At 38.6% G+C, this 18,573-nt stretch overlaps 1 protein-coding gene across 28 annotated transcripts in view; it reads right to left on the reverse strand.

Annotated features, from left to right (window-relative positions):
- Window positions 1–18,573, reverse strand: part of LOC146381256 (ankyrin-3-like) — a 182,524-nt gene that overhangs the window by 40,729 nt on the left and 123,222 nt on the right. For 11 of the 28 annotated variants that reach the window (XM_084937221.1, XM_084937220.1, XM_084937219.1 and 8 more), the window contains exons 20-28: window positions 17,734–17,832; window positions 17,542–17,640; window positions 17,362–17,457; window positions 16,633–16,705; window positions 15,934–15,993; window positions 9,071–9,194; window positions 3,698–3,800; window positions 2,066–2,110; window positions 1,054–1,160 (exon numbers count right to left, since the gene is read on the reverse strand). In XM_084937221.1, the coding sequence (XP_084793347.1) occupies window positions 1,054–1,160; window positions 2,066–2,110; window positions 3,698–3,800; window positions 9,071–9,194; window positions 15,934–15,993; window positions 16,633–16,705; window positions 17,362–17,457; window positions 17,542–17,640; window positions 17,734–17,832 (806 nt within the window). Of the gene's footprint in view, window positions 1–1,053; window positions 1,161–2,065; window positions 2,111–3,697; window positions 3,801–6,701; window positions 6,714–9,070; window positions 9,195–13,213; window positions 13,250–15,933; window positions 15,994–16,632; window positions 16,706–17,361; window positions 17,458–17,541; window positions 17,641–17,733; window positions 17,833–18,573 lie in introns of all 28 variants that reach the window. The other 17 variants (XM_084937203.1, XM_084937200.1, XM_084937199.1 and 14 more) reach the window with 8 other exon arrangements.

Consider the following 18,573-nt stretch of genomic DNA (forward strand, 5'->3'; position numbering starts at 1 on the left):
ATTGTAAGACATGTTTCAGAAGAGTCAAACAAACTGTAGCCTTATCAGTGAGGCTAATCAGAATTAAAGGCTTCAGTTTGATAAGGAGTATGAAGATTGGACTCTGTAAATAAATCTACGTGGTAAATGTGGACAGGATGAGTCCAGTTTACCCTGCTCCAGCGTGATGGGGGCCTCAGGCACCAGGAGTAGTTGATGAAGCGATATACCCATCATGCCTTGTGCTTGCTGTGTTATAATCCAGGGTTGCTTTAGTTGGTGATATCTGGTTTAATATATGTTATATACCCCAGAAATGAGGTCAGCTGAATACCTGTATATACTGAATGACCACATTTTTTTAAACAGTGCATTGTTTCTACTTGATGGCATATTCTACGATAACAAATTATAAAAGAGTGGTTTAGTCCAGGCCTTAACCTTAGAATCTTGGGATGTGCTTTACGCAGTGGTCTGACTTTCACATAAACAAGACGAAGTGTTGATAAAATGCAACTATAATTTTTTTGGCCAGGCAGTGTACGTAACTTTCAAACGAGTCCCTTAATGGGCAATTAACCAAGAGGTCAAGATTACCTGTTACAGCTGGTGCGAGAGACAATGAGTTATGTGACCTTCAAATCAAGGTGAGGAGGAGCCAACTTTACAGCTTTACTTTGTTGTGACTAAAAGTTTCTTTTTAACAGCAGTTTCTAGTTACACCTGTTTGTTATTAATGTTTGATTTTTTTTAAATTACAGAAATCCTCGAAGTATTAGCTTTAAAGACTTAAAAAGGGTGAAGAAAAAATGCTGCATGTATGAGCTGCCTTGTCAGAGGGAAAGAAAATGAGACTCAGCAAGAAGAACAAACAGAAAACACACAATAAGCAGAAGGAGATGATGACAGTCACTTCAACCTTTCCTCTAAAGGGTATAAAACTAGTAAGCCGTTTTCCTTCCTCTCCTTCCACTTTTTCACTCCATCTTTGTGATTAAGTCAGATATTTTCCCTTTTTACTCCCCCCACTCTTTCCTCCTGTTCTTATCCATTCACATTTTCAAACATGCTTACCCGGAGTGTATTGGTGAGGACACTAGGTTGACATTATCCAGTGCATCTGCAGTCCAGCTGTACCTCCTTAGAGAGTCGCTGTCAAAGTCCTTAGCCGCTGCCAAATGCTGTGGAGAAGACAACAGAGTCAGTGCAATTCACGAGTGTGTGAAAATCTCAGCTAACTTCTCCTTTTAATGTAAAGACTTGCTTTTGCACATGCAAGGCTAATAGTGTGGAGGCTACAGATTTTTCAATATTCCCTATTTAATGTCAAAGTTTAGAGGGGGATCACTAGTTTTGTAGATATTTCTTGCAAATTTATGAATGAGTCATAAAATCATTTCTTCACGAGAAAGACAGCAGCAGATGTCGCTTAGCGTAAAAAACAAATCTGGAGATGTTACATTTCATTAGAACACAAGCTGTCAAAAACATCTTGATGACATTCAAAACGAAGCTCGGAGTAAAATGCAAATGAAAAATCACCACATTAAGGATCAAAAGAAAAAACAGACATCAGATGGCAGAAAACAAGCGACTAAAAATGTTTACAGACAGACAGATGCACTGACACCAGGCCTGTTGTGTCACCAGTCTGAGGATGCTCTTGAAAGATTCAGATTCACTATTTATACTCCAGATGTGCACCAATATGACATGTCAAGTTGAAGGCCATGCTTCAAAGAAAAAATTAAAGCTAAGATTTTAGAGTACTTCTGAAAACGCGCTCACATTTAATGAGGAAAAAATACTTGGAGTATTATGTTAATCTCCAAATTGCTACAGAAAAACGGGGAGTGACAAAGACACAAAATTTGGTTTTACTTATCCAAGGCACATGGATAAGTAAAAACAGGGAGGCTACTCTACTAAAACACTGTAAATACAAGCAGTACGGTAACAACTGAATCCAACCGATGAAATAAGTGATATAAAAAAAAGAAAAGTTAACAATGCTTTACACAACTAAATGATACCAACATGGGGAAACCCACTGACACGAAGAGTGCATAATGACTTCTACATCTACCTTATTGTGTTGCTCTACAATGAAAGACTTTTCCTTACGAAGCATCTGGAGGAGCGTTAAAGGAAACAAGTGGTTATTCAATAACTAGTACATCTTTACTCTCCAGTTACACAATCATATGTCCCAGTGTCATAAATTTGCAGATAGTCTCAGATGTAGGTTTTTTTTTTTAAATTTCAGTTAAATAGACCCAACAGAGTTTTTAAGTTTTTAATTCAGAGTTAATCCATATTATCCACTTCTGGGTCCAAATGCCCCTTCAGCTTGCAAAAGCAATCAAATATAAAAGAACCACTCAGAGTTTCAAACAAAAGTCCAAATTCTTTTTATCTAATAAAATTATCTGTTTTTTTGTGTAAATCTAGTAAAATGGTCAGTTGTGTCACAGTCAAGCATTAACTAAAAAATAAAGGTTTGAAGAGGTTGAGTGGTGTTCAGTGGGACTTTTAAATCGACTGGAGGAGGATAGATAACCTCCACTGATATTATAAATGTTGGAAAAGGCGTAGGCCTGTTGTGTCAGCTACATTAGAGGCTCTACGCAGATTCAATGCAGAATTAAATTATTCAATAGCAACAAGATAGCTAGATAGCTAGCTGACATATAAAGATTTTGTACCATGTTCTGGCTGAAGTAATTCCCAAAGAAAAGAAAACAAAAAAGCAAAACTGTTTAGCAGTTTTCAGCATGTTTCAGCTTTTTTGTGGATAGCAAACCAAGTAGTTCAATGAGTCATGTTTGGTGCCAATTTTACATTTTAAGAAACAGAGATGCACATTTGCCACTGCTTATGCAAGAACGACTTTACCTGTCACTTCACAGGCAAGCATAATCTTTATCCGCGCTGTCATTGAACTCGTGGGTATTCTATGAACAAGTTTTACTTGAACTTCTTCTTCTTCTTAACCTTAAATGCTATTTTCTTGCATCTTTCAAGTAAGTGGGACATCACAATAATCCCTCTTAGATAGCAGCAGGTAGGACTAATCTCATTTCCTCTTTCAGTAAATTGTAACTTGATTGATCGTCTTTATGTCAGTGGCAACTCAAGTGTAAGAGGATTGGTGTATTGCATAGCCTCTGGCACAGCACCAAGACACCTCGGTACATTTGGAGACAGAAGTGTGTCACTTGTAAAGTTAATGACCAGCAGATTACCGGCTGAGAGAATTAAACTAAGGGAGCAGCCAGCAAGAGGTATAAAGCATAGCATGAGCAGCTTCAAACTGATTTTTTGCTCCCACTAGAGTAGCTTTGCATGATTTGCAATTCATAATAATCCTTATTATATGAGCAGCCTCTCACTTCATCCAAAATCTGAAACTAGCTGATTCAGAGCCCACCATCCTTCCTTTAAGCCAACTTTCTTGTGATTGGCTGCTCCTTGCAAACAAAAGATTTGAACAGCAGCTGGATGTGATTTTTATGTGTGATGTCCATATTAGGGACTGTGTGAAACTGAGAGTTTAGAGCAGTCTGGATTATTTCTAAATACACTGACCTCATTATTTGACACATTGGCCCTGGTTATGTTAGAGATTAAACATTGTAACATGATTCATGTGACAGGAAATAAGAAAAAGCACAATAGGTCCACTTTTAAGACCCGAAGGTCCAGTCAGTGTACGTACCATCTCCTTACTCGGCGCCAGTATCTCCTCTATCATCATGCTGTCCCGTGTAAACGAGCTCCGGTTCAGCATGTTGGACCTATCAGAACTGAAGGAACGAAGGCTTGGTGTGGTTGTCGTAGTAGATTACCAAGACAACAGTCACAGTGATGGAAAGGGGAGGTGAGGAAGAGGAGGAGGAGGTGGTGGTGGTGGTAGGGGGAGGCAGAGGGTAAAGGGGTATGAAAGTGAACAGAAAAAACAAAACAAAAAAAAACAAACACAAACACATTAAATGCATGCAGCTTCCAGGAACCTGACTGTATGGCACCAGAGACAACAACAACCACAAGAAAACAGATTAAAAGTTGAGAGAAATGACTGATGTGTAATTTTGCTGAAGTGATTAAAAATCTAAATAAAAAATTTCAGATGCAGATGAGATTGTACTTCTGGGGCGATCAGTGTACACTAAAAGAAAGAAAACACATGTTCCATCTACACCTGTTCTTACACTTCCTGCATTTTTAGCCTCTTCACTTTGATCCCATGCTGCACACAGAATAAAGCACCATAAGCCTGAGTAAAGCAGGATAGCATGTAAAAGGAAGGCAGGTTGCTACACGATGGACGCTGGTGGAAAGGGGAGCTGGTATTTACCCATAATAATGACAACTTTGGTGATAATCAGCTGGCACTATTTTGACTCCTCATGTCTTTGTATACATCTGTCAGCTTGTGCAGGCTGTAATGTTGTTTGTGATGGGAGCTTTGAGACAAACTTTTATGAGGCAAATAAAAAGCATTCCTGAGCAATGACATGACGAATGTTTGCCTGCAACATCCCAACAGCAATTACATCAGTGCCATTAGCTTTATGCAAGTAAACTATTGTGAACCAATTAACTATCAATGGCAGGAAGTGCTCTACAGCACAACTCTAAATGCTAAAATCACAAGGCTGTGGAAACCAAGAGCAGATGTGGCTGCAACAGATTTATTTTTTCATACAATTATCCAAAGATTTTACATTTATAGCTGGGAGTCCTTTTTCCATTCATTCCATTCAATTGATTATTGTCTCCAGGAATCAAAAGTTATGTCCTCAACATATATTATTCCCGAAGAAGAAAAAAAATGTTTTATTTCAAATTGGTGGAATAATTTCGGGGAGATAATAATAATGGATTGCATTTATATAGCGCTTTTCAGGGCCTTCAAAGCGCTTTACAATTCCACTATTGATTCACTCTCACATTCACACACTGGTGGAGGCAAGCTACAGTTGTAGCCACAGCTGCCCTGGGGCAGACTGACAGAAGCGAGGCTACCATATTGCGCCATCGGACCCTCTGGCCATCACCAGTAGGCGGTAGGTGAAGTGTCTTGCCCAAGGACACAACGACCAAGACTGTCCGAGCCGGGGCTCAAACCGGCAACCTTCCGGTTACAAGATGAACTGCCAACTCTTGAGCCACGATCGCAGAGATAAATGTATATTGCATGAAACTGTATACTAGTTAAACTAAAGGAAACTGCAGAACAAAAATGTTTAATGATCTTAATGAGGGCATAATTAGCAATCTTGATTTTCTATAAAAAGCCAAAGATATGATCTAAAAAAAGGCTAGACGATATCTGACTTCTGTTACAGCCCGTAGTTAAAGTCAGACTTGTGTTGTGAAGCTATTCAGTACTGAAAGAGTTTCACTTGTCCTGTCCAAACAACAATCTACATAACATTAAATTCATTTGTACAGCTCCAACTTAAAATTTGAACTTAAAATTTGAATACTTTTACAAGTAATTCTACTTCTAGCAATTTCTCATTAATGTTGCTCTGGGACTATGACTGCAACTGACCAAATTTATGCTGTCACAGCTTTGGAAATCAGGGAAAATAACTATAACAACTATAGTTACTATAGTAATAAAGTGCTACTCAACCTCTTTGCAGGGATTTATTTATTTGGGTTTGTTTGTTTTTTTGTGAGCAGCTTTTTCAGCTGTGTCTCTGTGACATCAACCACAGAGGTGAAGTCCCAGAGATCTGCAAGAATCATTTTTTTCACCTTCGCCAGGTTGATGGTTTAAAATTGGACCTGATAAGCCAGGGGCGAAGTGGATTTAAGGGGAGATCTAACTATGACACAGAATTGATTAACAGCGTGTTAATATATCTTTAGATGATAGATAATCCTCCTTCTCTCATTCTGATAATGGTCATAGTGCTATGATAATAATTTAATATGTTATTCAGCAGGCTTGAAACTAGCAGCTGAGCCCATAAAATCAGCAGGAAAGTGTTTACTGAGGTCGGAAAAATGGACGTGAATGCTGGCTTTAGATAGACCTCGATACAACAAAAGGATTTTTCCAAAGGTTTTTTTTTTTCTTCTTTTACAGACTATGCTTGCAATGTTATGAGATCACAAAAATGTCACTTGGCATGGATTTGTTTCTTCCACATTAACATTGCAATTTCACATTGCGATTTGATTTTGTAACTACTTATCCACATGAAATCACATTTGATATCTTTATTACTGAGTATTCAGTATATATTCTCTGAAAGTATTCAGGAATAAACTATTTGAGCCTAAACTGATGAAGGCAATAGCATCCTCATTGCCTACAGATATCAGTTCAGGTCCCTGGAAGCTCGATGGAGAAATCAAAATGATGCAAAGCTCCACCTTTGTGGAAAACCCACAAAGACCAAGATACAGTCAAACATAAAAATAAACACCACTATTCTCTATAGCCAGCTGAGCGCTTTTCAACTGAAAGTAAGAAATCAGACAGAGATCACACAGGTGAACCACAGCAAACACACAGTGCCACAGAGTTAACAAAACTGGTCAAGATGATTGCGTTAGTAGTCAAATGTGTTAAACAAATATGGTCAATATGCATTACATTGAACCACAGAGTCATGATACTGATAGCAACTGGGGTTTAAGGGAGTGGGGAAGGGGTGAGATGGGGGAGGTATAGCGAGGCCTCGTAATGCCTTGAGTCTTACCTGACTTTCGGACTAACGTTAAAAACGGACATGAGGAGAGAATAAAACATCATGAACAAACAGAGGAGTGGACAGAAAGATGAGAAGCCAGAGCACAGATGCAGGTTGGTACAATGATGACAAATGGCTGACTGCCTAACCAGCTGCCTGAAACTTTGTGCATGAGAGAGGAGTTGCAAATAGGGAGGTGTTAGAGTATTCCAGCTCTGAGATCTGAATGACCCTTAATCTCTGAGGAGAAACATGTGCCTCGATAGCTGCTAAATGCACCACTATTCTCATCAGTTAGCTATGGTTTGCCTGCTTTTTGTTGCTATGCGGGTATGAAGCACTTAGTTTTATTTGAGTTTTATCTGTTGTAGCTATAAAAAAAAAGGGGAGAATAAAAAGACTGAAAATAGCCCGTGTTTCAGGCCATGGAACCAAATCACATGTTTGTAAAACTCCAAATATTCTAGAGCTGAGATGAACTGCACACCGATGATAATTCTCCATCTCATCACATTGAATAAGACTTTAAATCTGATCTATTCTTACAACGAACTTCCACTATTTTCATTGTACATGTAAAATGACAATAGAAGGCTATTTTATTCTATTCTTTCTAACAAAAAAAGATTGCTAAGTTGAAATTGGGGATCAGAATTTGTATTACATCAACCTCTAGTATCATAAATTATGCACGATACTCATGTTCTGCTGTTAATAATATTATGAGGAAAACCTGGAAGGCACTTTCTAAAACTTTTTTATTTTTATAACATTTTTATTAAAATTTATTATCTTCTAGATGGACTGCACTAGAAGTTATTTGAACCAATTACTGCAGGAGAAACCAGTTTGTTAAACTATCTCCAAGCTAGATTGGTCAAACACACACACACACACACGCACGCACAGACATCACCCCTCAAACAGTGTGTGTTCATCTAACCCAGCACTCAAGGCCATGCAATCAAACGTGCTTCTAATTTCCTGTGGCTCAGCGTGCATGTGTGTCACGCTTCAGATATTCAATAACCCCTCCCTCTTCAGCCAGTTGCACAAGTGTCAATATTTTCATACAAGCATAAAGTTCAGCAGCTGCAGGGTGCAAACTGTAACCTCTGGGTGTGTTTGTGTGTGACATGTAGGGATCAGAATAATGGAAAGCTACATTGTTATTTAAAATCTTCTGACATACAAACAAGATCATTTCAACTTAAAAACCTGCAGCTCTGTGAGTTTATCCATTTTCTGTGTGCAAACTGTATTTTTAGATCATGAGGTATCACAAGATTTCTTGTGCTGTTAAAAGTAGTTCATGAACCCTGTTCTGATTAACACTGCAGTATCTAGTCAAGCAGTAACTGTGTCTGAAAAAGACCCATTAAATAAAGATAAATTGCACTACAAAAGTATAGATGACCACAAATGAAGACAAGCACGTGCCCAACTATTTTTCCAAAATAATCCATAAACTCGTTTGAAAGAGCAGTTTCTTGTTTTGTACTTTAGAGGTTTTATTTTACAACCATTTGACCTGTGCTATGCCCATGTTTTTTCTTTTAGGTCTTGGCTGAACAAGTTCCGCAGCACACGTTATCTGCAGATCTTTGTAAAATATGTGGTATGAGAAGATTGGTGACATAGTGATAGCTTGCAGCCACCTGACTGCAAGGAAGCTCTGTTTAAATCAATAAAGGGTTAATCAAGGGGCTAAGTCGGTCAGGTTGACAATCGCTTTCTTCACAAGATATTTGCACCTTTAACTAGTCTTTAAACCTTCATTCTTTTGTAAATACTCTACTATTTGTCTGTTCCCATGTCAGATATTAGGCTCTATAAAGAGACAAAGGTGATTCTGCCTGACACACTGAGTTGTCTAAATAAATCACAACATAGCTACACCCTTTATCATCTATTTTATTCTAAATGCCACCATCACCAAGTTAATAGACCTAAACTTCCAGATAAGACCATAAAATCATCATGAAAAGGTTTAGTGAGAAGTCAGAATTAAGGTCAGTTTCTTAATCTTTTTACAAACAGAAGAGTTGCACCTTGCTGGCCTTTAGCAAGATTGCACGTTTAAGATAGTTGTCTTCACATTTTAAACCCAGAAGCTATGCCTGGATCTATAAGAGTCGTGGATCTATAAATACTGCTTCTGGGAAAATGCTGAAACAAAACTACAACTGTGGTAATTTTTTTTTAGCCATGGAAATTTTATATTTTTGTAAACCTCCACATTTCTCACAGTCTTTATGGCGGCTGCAATGTTATGTATGTCATAACAACTGATGTTACAATGCCACATGAAGAAAACATACAAAAGCTAGGAACAGACACAGCACAAACGCAAATTGCTGCATGTTATAGCATGTTACCTCTGAGATCGTGCACCAATGCTGAAGCCCATGTAGCCGTCCTGAGGGAGTGAGTCGTCGCCCAGTTCCCGCAGATCCTGGGGGGCCATATATTTGTCCGTGTCCCCCGTCATCGCATCATCACCTGGTGGTTTAAAACACAGAGAGCGTTAACTTTACAAAAAAGGTTCTGCATACATTTTTACTCTCGTCTGCAGAAGGTAATGCCAAAACTTTAAGGTCGCAGTCTCTTCAATCAATAACTGCTTTCTGGGTTTCTTTTAGCAAGTTAGATCTTTAACACAAATCTGTGCTGCCCAGTCAGTTGGCCTTGTTTTTTATCATTCATGCAGACCAAAACACAAACGCACACACACACACACACACACTGGCTCTTTTAGACAGATCAATGCAGCTTCTGCCTACAGGCTGTTTTCCAGTCCAGTTTTGGTTCAACAAACACAAACAAAAGTCCTGCTGTCACTGAAAGCTTTTTGTCTCTGTCTCCTGGTGACAAAGAAATGGTTAACAGTAACAAGTGAAGCTTGGAAACAGCAAATAATTCCACTATCAGGGCTTACAAAACTAACTTTTATATCAAAATAAAGGTAAGTTTTTCAGCAAGTTTAACTGACCATAAGAATAAAATGCTTTCTTTACAGCCGAGCCCCAGGACATCATTGCAAGTATGTTGCAAAGAAGTGGTTAGAAACATACGTTACAGGTGTCGCAAGAAAGCAGGTAGGAGCATGCTATTCCCCTCAGAGGTACAGTAGTTCCTATCCTACTGATGAACCTGTGACTTCAGAGTTAAAAAAGCGAGGGGAGGAGAGCAAGTGCATGCAGGCGGAAAAATGAGGGGAAAGAAAAGGAAGGCATTCCAACAACCACAAAGCAACAGAGACCCCCCCCCCCTCTCCTTCTCGTGTCCCCTCACCCCCTGCTGGTACAGCACCCCTCCCCCTAAACTTTCTCTCTCTTTCTTGCACACACACATATTCACAAACATTTTACAGACCCCATCTGGCCACATTCCAACCCATTCTCCGGGAACCCTTCTCATTTCAGCTTCAACATGAGCAGAAACCCCCTCCTCAGTTAGCCATAAACTCACCTCCTGCTTTAAAGCACTTCATTCAGCCACAAGTCCAGTTTGGAGGATTTCGCCCTGAACTAACTTTTCCTCGACTTGTAACCTCCCTTTAGCTCTCTGTCGCTCTCTCCTGCACACACTGTCTATCTTTCTTTCACAGCCCGGCACTCACACAAACAGATCGGCTTTCTCCCGCCTACCCACCCCACTCCAGGATTATCCAGTGTGTGTGTGTGTGTGTGTGAGTGTGTGTGTGTGAGTTTCCGAACAGACACCTAGAGCTCACTGCAGGACAGAAATAGTAAGTGGGTGTGTGACTTAGACTTAGCCGTCTAACACTGAAACTGGATGTACACATAGAGTGGAATGTACAAACTCTGTTTTCCTTAACTTCCAGTTCTCAATCTTGTGATTTCTATTCGTGCACTGGTTTGTTTACATATCATATTGTATGTCTCTTTAATTTCCAAAGCACTACTGACTCTGTCTGCCCTCCCTTTTTTATCTCTCTTGCTTCGCCATGTAAATTCTTTGGTGTCAGTCACAAATGACCTCACTCATTCAGGTGCTTTGCACGTCAGAAAGTTGTAACTTTGCCACGTCTTTCCTGAATCAGATATTATGCAGATATCTAATAAAGAACTGGAACTTGCAGCTTGGTAGAAAATTGAAAAGCCATTCCAAGTCCAGCAAAATGTGCTGATAATAATGCAGAGGTTCTAGACTGTATTATAGGCAGAGTGAGCTTTGGTGACTAAAAGCAACCTGTGCCAAATTTAGCTTAAGATTCTAACAATGTGACTTATGCCACAACCCACATCAAAACAAAGGATGAAGCACTGCAGATTATACCGGTTGGCACTGACACCGAAGCATCTATAGAGAGACACGAGGGAAATACAGGCATGTATTTATCTGTGCAACAAACCGATGTTGTACATTGTCATGGATAATGCAAATTGTTCACGTCTTCACTTGTATACACACTTTTTTAGATTCTAGTCAACAAAACCAATACTCAGTGTATCTGCAGTAGTTGCAATTCAACATGTTATTTTCATGAACATGTTTTCTTTTTACATTATCCCATTATTTTTCAAAGTATTCTGCTGACATGCCTGTTTGCACTTCTATGGACTGCACTGTTAATTTTCAAAAAGACAGTCTACTGTTTTAAAAACATTATCGTTTTTATTTTACCTCCAACCTTCCTGTCTTTTTTTGTAAGTGTTATATTATCCACAAGGCTGACAGTCAGCGTTCTGGCTAGAGCCTGATGGGTTTTTAAGATCAATACTGACACAGATTTTATCATATCATTTTGTAAAAGCCAGTATTGTGATTATCAGCCCTTTTTTTATTCAGCTACAAAACATTAACAGATATTGCTCTGTTATATGTAAATTAATTGAAGGGTGTTTCTCCAGTCTTTACTTTTTAAATGTTCATTTATCAGCCAGTTTAAATGTTGGTACAGAAAGACCGGTAAAAAGCTAATGCTGGCCAATAATACCGGCCCACTGATACGCCAATGCCTGATTCTTGAACCTCCAAATTAATTCAATTTCAAATTTGCATTTTCTGCCCGTAATAGATGTGGAAGGGTTCATTTGAGGTAACATTTAGGCAGTAAACAGAATCTGACTTTGGAAAATCACTGGAGACTGTTTTCAAACTTTAGGGCCCTTGGCTATTAAGAAAAGCATGAAGTTTTTGTAATGCATTTTAAAGCCAAGAAGCAAATCTGTTCATGCTGACCATTTATGTTCCACAAGTCCAAACACTTTCTATCCAAGGCTGTATTAAAAACTTGAAGCCCCCAGATAATTAAATATCGAGGGTTGGTGAACGTGCCGGAGGCGCACACAGAACTTTCCAAAACCACAAAAACACCTTTCACATAGTGGCTTTCACCCATATTGAAAAGTTGACTCCCCATTTAAAAAGCTGAAAAGCTACTTCTTGTTTGTTGGTTCCAGCTGTTTATGTAAGTTTTCTTTTGAGTTTATTACATACTTGTACTAGAAAGCCACAATCTGTTTGCAAGCTTCTCCAAAGCATGACAGCTGCACACACACTTGTAGCTCACTTCAGGGGCGATTTATAACCTGCAGTTTGGTAAAACTTTGAGTCTTTTTTTTTCTAAAGTTTACTAAAGACTGCTTGGATGGCTTCCCATAATTACTTGTCGTAGCCTTCTCAAATTCTAAAAAGGTACTATAAAGAAAACAGCTGTAAAGGAAACTCTGATCTCATGAGTTTTAGTACCTAAAAACTCGGAAACACTGACTCTTTCTGTTACTGTTCTGGGAACATTTGAGTGAAACTGGGAGGAGATCAATAATACAAGTGACTCATCACAATGACAGAATGCCATCCCCTGAATACAGTGATAACACCAGCATTGTTGGGCAGCCCATGTCTGAAAGAAGGTTCTTATTTGCAGCCTATTAATCAGTTCTATTACATAAATGAACAGGTTGTCCTCCTTAAATGACAGGTTGCTATATTTAGCTATATTTACAATGTGAATCAGCAAAACTTCAGACAGGAATAAAGGGCCAAAGATGGAAAAAAGACATTAAAATCAGTCACTACATTGGTTATTGGTCATAAACTGAATACCGACATGCTGTGTGTATGTTTTACCCTTTAAATCCTTTAACCAACTTTAACTGACTTTACTGGTCTGGAAAATCTCTCACGAAGGCAAAGTTTACAAATTGCACAGTGGTCTCCTGATTTAGATCATGGATTGAGTGTGTAACTGGAGATGTTAAAAACCATTCCTCCACTGGTATGCGAGCTTGAGAGTGTGTATTTGTGCGCGTTGAGTTGCCCTGGTTATATTTTTAGATCAAAAATTAAACACGGACACACTGCTGAAGCTCTACAACCAAAACAAGCACTGCACAAAGTCAGCGTGAAGGCAAGTCATGCACATATGTATGAAATCTTTTTTTTTAATACCAACAAAATCACACACAGTGTTTAGTTGCATCAGTTCAGCTGTGCCAGTTCACGCTGGGTATTAGAGTTAGTTACAACAAGATCACTTTCGTTTGACTTACAGGAATAGCTGATGCAGATATTTCCAACATCCATTTCTGTTTAAACACAAGCAGAATCACATTTGACCATTTCTGTCTACATTTGGAAACACACAGTATAAAAGATGGACCTAGCTTCCAGCTCTCAAAAGAGGAAACTATTTTATGACCAGTAGGGGGATGACTCTTTTCCTTGAAAAAAAACACTTGGTTATACAAGTCTGCAGAGGTTTGCTGTGTAACGTCATGTGCACCTTTCTCAAAACTTGTCCGTCCTAAAAACACGTGCATTTCCAGACTGGTTGGCAAGGGGTTCCTGGGGTTCCTGGTTGTAGCTAGGTGAAATCAGTCTCAAAGACTGGCGCAATGACAATGTTCTTGTGATTGCTTTCACTTCTAGTATATTGCCAAAGTCGTCTGTAGTTTGCACGGAAGATGCCAACTCGTCTGCATACACTTTGTAGTAAAACTTGACGGTCTCCATTTTTTGCTTGTGGAGTTTCACTACCACCTGAAGAGTAGCCGAGTGTCTGCAGAGAAGTTGGTGTCCTCCAAATAATCTATGGGCAACCTTGGCAATCTGCAAGCAACCAAAGCAATCCCAACAAGGTTTTTGGCATCCGTTCAGGAAATGCACATTTTTTCCTCTCACAACCAGTGGTTTCAGACTGGTCTCACACTAACTTACACTGTCACCAGGAGTATCACACATCAAAAATGGCAGAAAATTTAACATCACATGGTTAGCAGGCACGTGTCTGCAAAAACTAAACAGGAAAATTGCCCTTAGCTCCCTTACTTTGGGACCTCGGTATTATGTAATAGACTAATTCGCTAGTTTTTGGGACAAAGTAAATGAAAGATGTAGTTCATTATGTAAATTATGGTCATTATTAAGAGGAGGATTAACTAGGGTATGCTCACTGGGTAATGACTTGTCAATCTCAAGTCAGATCCACAGTTTGCTTGTCACATCCTATTTCAAAAAGCTAGAAGGCGGAGGCGAGATTTGTGTATGATCACATTACTCCAGCCTTCGTTTTTATCAGTTGCCATCTCATCTCTTTTTTTTATCCTATTTTCCTTCAAAAAATTCAAATTTCTAGTGCAAACTTGACCCAGTAAAACTCAGTAAAACTCACTGTGAGGTCACCAGAATATCAAGACATAGAGCTATACTGTATTTACATTTCATTAAGTACACTGTATTTGACATCAGCAGAGGTTTTCTAGTAATTTTGTGATATATTCACACTACTGCAGGAAAGTGAACTGTTAAAAGTAGATTACATTTCTGCAAGTTGCTGATATTTATCCACTGTAAACTACAGAAACCATGAAGCGTGTGACAAGCTAAAAATGAAAGCCTATCATTGGGAAAACACCACAGGGGGGAGGACAAGCCAAGCCCTCCCCCTAAAAAAAAAGAAATCTACTGATCATTAATTCCCTGTCTGTTTGTCATTGGGCACTGGTGGTCAAGAGCTCAAGTTCAGATCCTTTTGAGCCATACAGGAGTCTAAAAAAAGAGTAGAAAAGAGTAAACACACACACACACTGCAGCAGCTGCTTCAGTGTGTTTGCTTTGGCCTGAACGTGTGAAACTACAATGAAAGCATCACTGACAAGCCCACGAAGACAAAGGATCAAGTGTATGTGTATTCTACTCCGCGGTGTGAAAAGAAATCTGTTACACACTTCCCGACGCTCCATATCCAGACAGTTGGCATGGCAACCGGCAGAAAGGCATATCCCCTGCATTTGGTTGCACATAAGTACAGGAGGTTTCACAAAAATGCAGTGTGTGCGTGTGGAAGGGGGAAGGCAGCAGGGTGAAGTACTCAAGTACAGCGTGGTGTCTCACACATGCATGAATGAAGAACAAAAGTTTTGGAAAAATACTTGGGAAAACAATGAAGAAGAGAGTAGTGCCATTTTAAAGCCATGCCAAAGTTAGTGATTCTCAGTAACTGAAAACACTGCTTCTAGTGTCACGTCAATAAATCACCCTCATCACATCATAAGTTTAAGACATCCACAGTGCTATGACTTCACTATATTCACAATAAAACAAACATAATTTTTTTCTAATATGGTTGACATCGGAGCTTTTTGCTAGCAACCAGATATATGAAATACTCCAAAAACCAATCTGGAGGAGGTAAAAACATGGCACATTAATACAACTAATTGATGATTATTTAAAACCAAAAAATTCTGTCTCGTTACCAACTTAACCTTAACGAAATATAGTAGCCTGAAACTGACATTACGAGACAAAACATGTGTTAAACATGTAAGCATAGATAAGCGTTTTGTGGCACTTTTTTCCCCAATTCTATTGCTAGTATCCACCTCTATCTCCTTCAAGGTTAGTTTGATTTCAAGTGCAACTTTTAGACATTTATTAGTCTTTTGCAAGCAGACTTAAATGACAAAGACACCTTTGTGCGTTTTGACAGACAAAAAAAGGTGCTTTGGTGAAAAAAAAGGTGTAAAAAAAGGATCTGCAGTATCGAAACATTTTTCCTCAAAATAGCATTATTAATCTGTAGCATAATATAGGCTGTTTTACATGTGAGTTATTATTTATTTTGAATGAATCGTGATTCCACTGTGACACCAGAAAAGCGAGAGACTGGAAATAGTTAGAACAAATGAATGACGCGTTAGAGAAGGGTTGTAAAAGGAAATGCTTTAAAGAACAAAAAAAATGTAGAAAGATTAAAAAAATAAAATACCTTCTTCCACATCAGAAAAATAGTCCTCTGTGATCATTTCGGGGATATTGGCTTTATACACTGTGTGTTTGAATGAAGGAAAGACAAAAAAAAGAACCAAAAATAGATGGAGAAATCATATTCACATCAAAATCATAGGAAAAGGAAGAACTGAAAATAAACGTGATTATTATTATTAAATGTTTTAGTTCCATTTGTTACATTGAAAATATCAAAATAAAGTTTCCAACCATGCACACGATTGTATGTCAAGTCACAATTTGGACTCAAATTTAGAAGTTAGAGTTATATTTGAGATATGAAACTCATAGATTTTAGATAGTAACCTGAAATTTTGACTTAGTAATGGAAAAAATATGTGTTGCTTCGGGGAGGGGGGGTTTCAGTGGCGGAAACAAACCTTTCAATTATCAAATAAAAAATAAACAAATAAACATACTGGTTGAAGAACAACAGCAGGTTTTTTTCTTCCGAATTACTCAGAAGAAGTAGAAGCAACACAAAATCTTTCATTGACAATAAAAAAAAATAGAGGGAAATCTAACAATGAGAGTACAGTGCTGAAATATTCACTTATTCCAGCCACAAAAGCTGATATTTTAAAGAATTTGTCTCTCTTCAGGTTGCAAAGACAAATCTTGCCTTGATATTTATACATCAATAGAATTACTTTAAAAATGCTGTTAAGCAAAACTTTACCTTCATCATCGGACATGTCCAGCACCTCGTTCATGGTCTCGGGGACATTCATTTTGTGCTTCTCGATTACAGTCTGTTGAACAGAAACACGCTCTTAATATCATGACAGTAACTTTACCAAAGTACACGTAATCCAGATTTCTATCCCAGTACAACAGCATCTCTATTCCTGCACTGTTTACTGTGAAAATGTTCCAGTAACTTTGCATTTCTATGTTTATGTAGGTCTTTTCTTTCATGTTATTTTTTTAATGTAGCAATACAAACTTATGTGCGCAAATAATAATTCAAAATGTTCTAGAAAGCCTTTGACAGTAGCTTTTATATAGATATATTTTTTATGTCTGTGAAGGCTCTCAGTCATCCAGGTCATCGTAGTCTATGGAGCTTGGAAAGAAAAGCGTCTGGACTTCTTAAGAAGTTCTGTAAGAAGTCCAGACGCTTTTCTTTCCAAGCTCCATAGAATAAAGTTTTTTAAACACTATCTTAGGCCAGTGCCTTCAATGCTTCTGTTTTTGTGAAGTAACTGCCTGTTACTTCACTGTTAATGCCTGAGGCATTTCAAGATAGCTGCTAAGCGGCAGGAACTGCCTCTAGGATTCAGATTTAAGTATAACTACTACTAAGTTTAAGGATAACTGTATCTATACAGTTAGATACAAGTAAACTACTGAGAAGCCATATTAAACCATACATCACATTTGAACACTCTTTTAAACACATACACACCTGAGTGGTCAGAGTCTCCTCTGTGACCACCTTGAGCGTGTCCACAACAGAGATATAGCCGAGCCTCCTTGCAATGGACAGAGCGCTGTTTCCATTCTGGACAAGTAATAAAAATGATGAGAATTGGTTTTGAAACTAAAAATAAATGAATAAATATTTCAGATTTCTGAGCGTACTGACATTAGTGAGTTCATTGGGCGATGCTCCATGGTGTAACAGCAAGTTGATGATGTGTGTGTGTCCCTGCTGTGCAGCCTGATGGAGAGGTGTGTAGCCGTTCTGCGGAGGAGGGATGAGAGAGAGCGTTAGAAGATGTTCACAGAGACAGAAAATCAGTGACGTATGGTGAATATACACGAAAATAACAGTTACCTTTGTCTTGGCGTTGACCTTCGCCTGATTTTTCAGCAGAAAGTTAACCATCTTCACGTTGCCATAGTGACAGGCCACATGAAGTGGAGTGTATCCAAGCTGATGAAAAAGAAATGTAACTTCTGTTAGCACCACTGTGGCTACAAGGCAGGGAGAGCAGGTGCAAGACCCCCCTAAATGACAACAGATACGACACTCAAATCAAAAATACCACATATGACATAAAAAGTAAAATTTGGGGTAGAGGTGGGTTGGAAAGAGGCTTGCAGAGGTAGCAGCAGATGAGCTATCAGCTGATTGTGGCCTATGTGAATTAACAGTCTTCCCAAGTCCCTTTATAAAACAATAAGACCACATGAGAAACTGGTGAGGATAACATTTAAGCAGCTGCACGTGAAACATGTCCAATGCAAACCAAAACAGTTGTTCTGCCGTGCAGTTTGAAGTTGACACTCTAACACTGTTTCATAAGATCTGAAATTCAAGTTGACTGTCTCACAAAGTAAAAGCTATATTTCCAAAATAAAGGCAAATGGAAGCGAGAGAGGAAAAATAGGCAAAATTCAATGTCAGAATTCCTACAAAGAAGGAAATTTAGTTAATTTGCAGCAGCAGAAGCTTTGTTTGTATGATGCGTCCTCCAGCTGTTGCCATTTCCGAGCCAAGGAGGTCACGACATGGAAACACATAGCAGAGGTATTCCAGCTGTGCACAGCATAACCCGCAATTACCAATCTTATATTTATAAAACAACAATATTAGACAGGGTGGACTGCAATTAACTTTAAAGACTGCTGAAATCACACAGTGTTTATGCGCCTTTAAGGGCAGCTATAAAAG

The sequence above is a fragment of the Perissodus microlepis genome, chromosome 8 (genome assembly GCF_051167445.1).
Source record: "Perissodus microlepis isolate ML-2025 ecotype Zambia chromosome 8, ASM5116744v1, whole genome shotgun sequence".
NCBI classification, from domain to species: Eukaryota; Metazoa; Chordata; class Actinopteri; order Cichliformes; family Cichlidae; genus Perissodus; species Perissodus microlepis.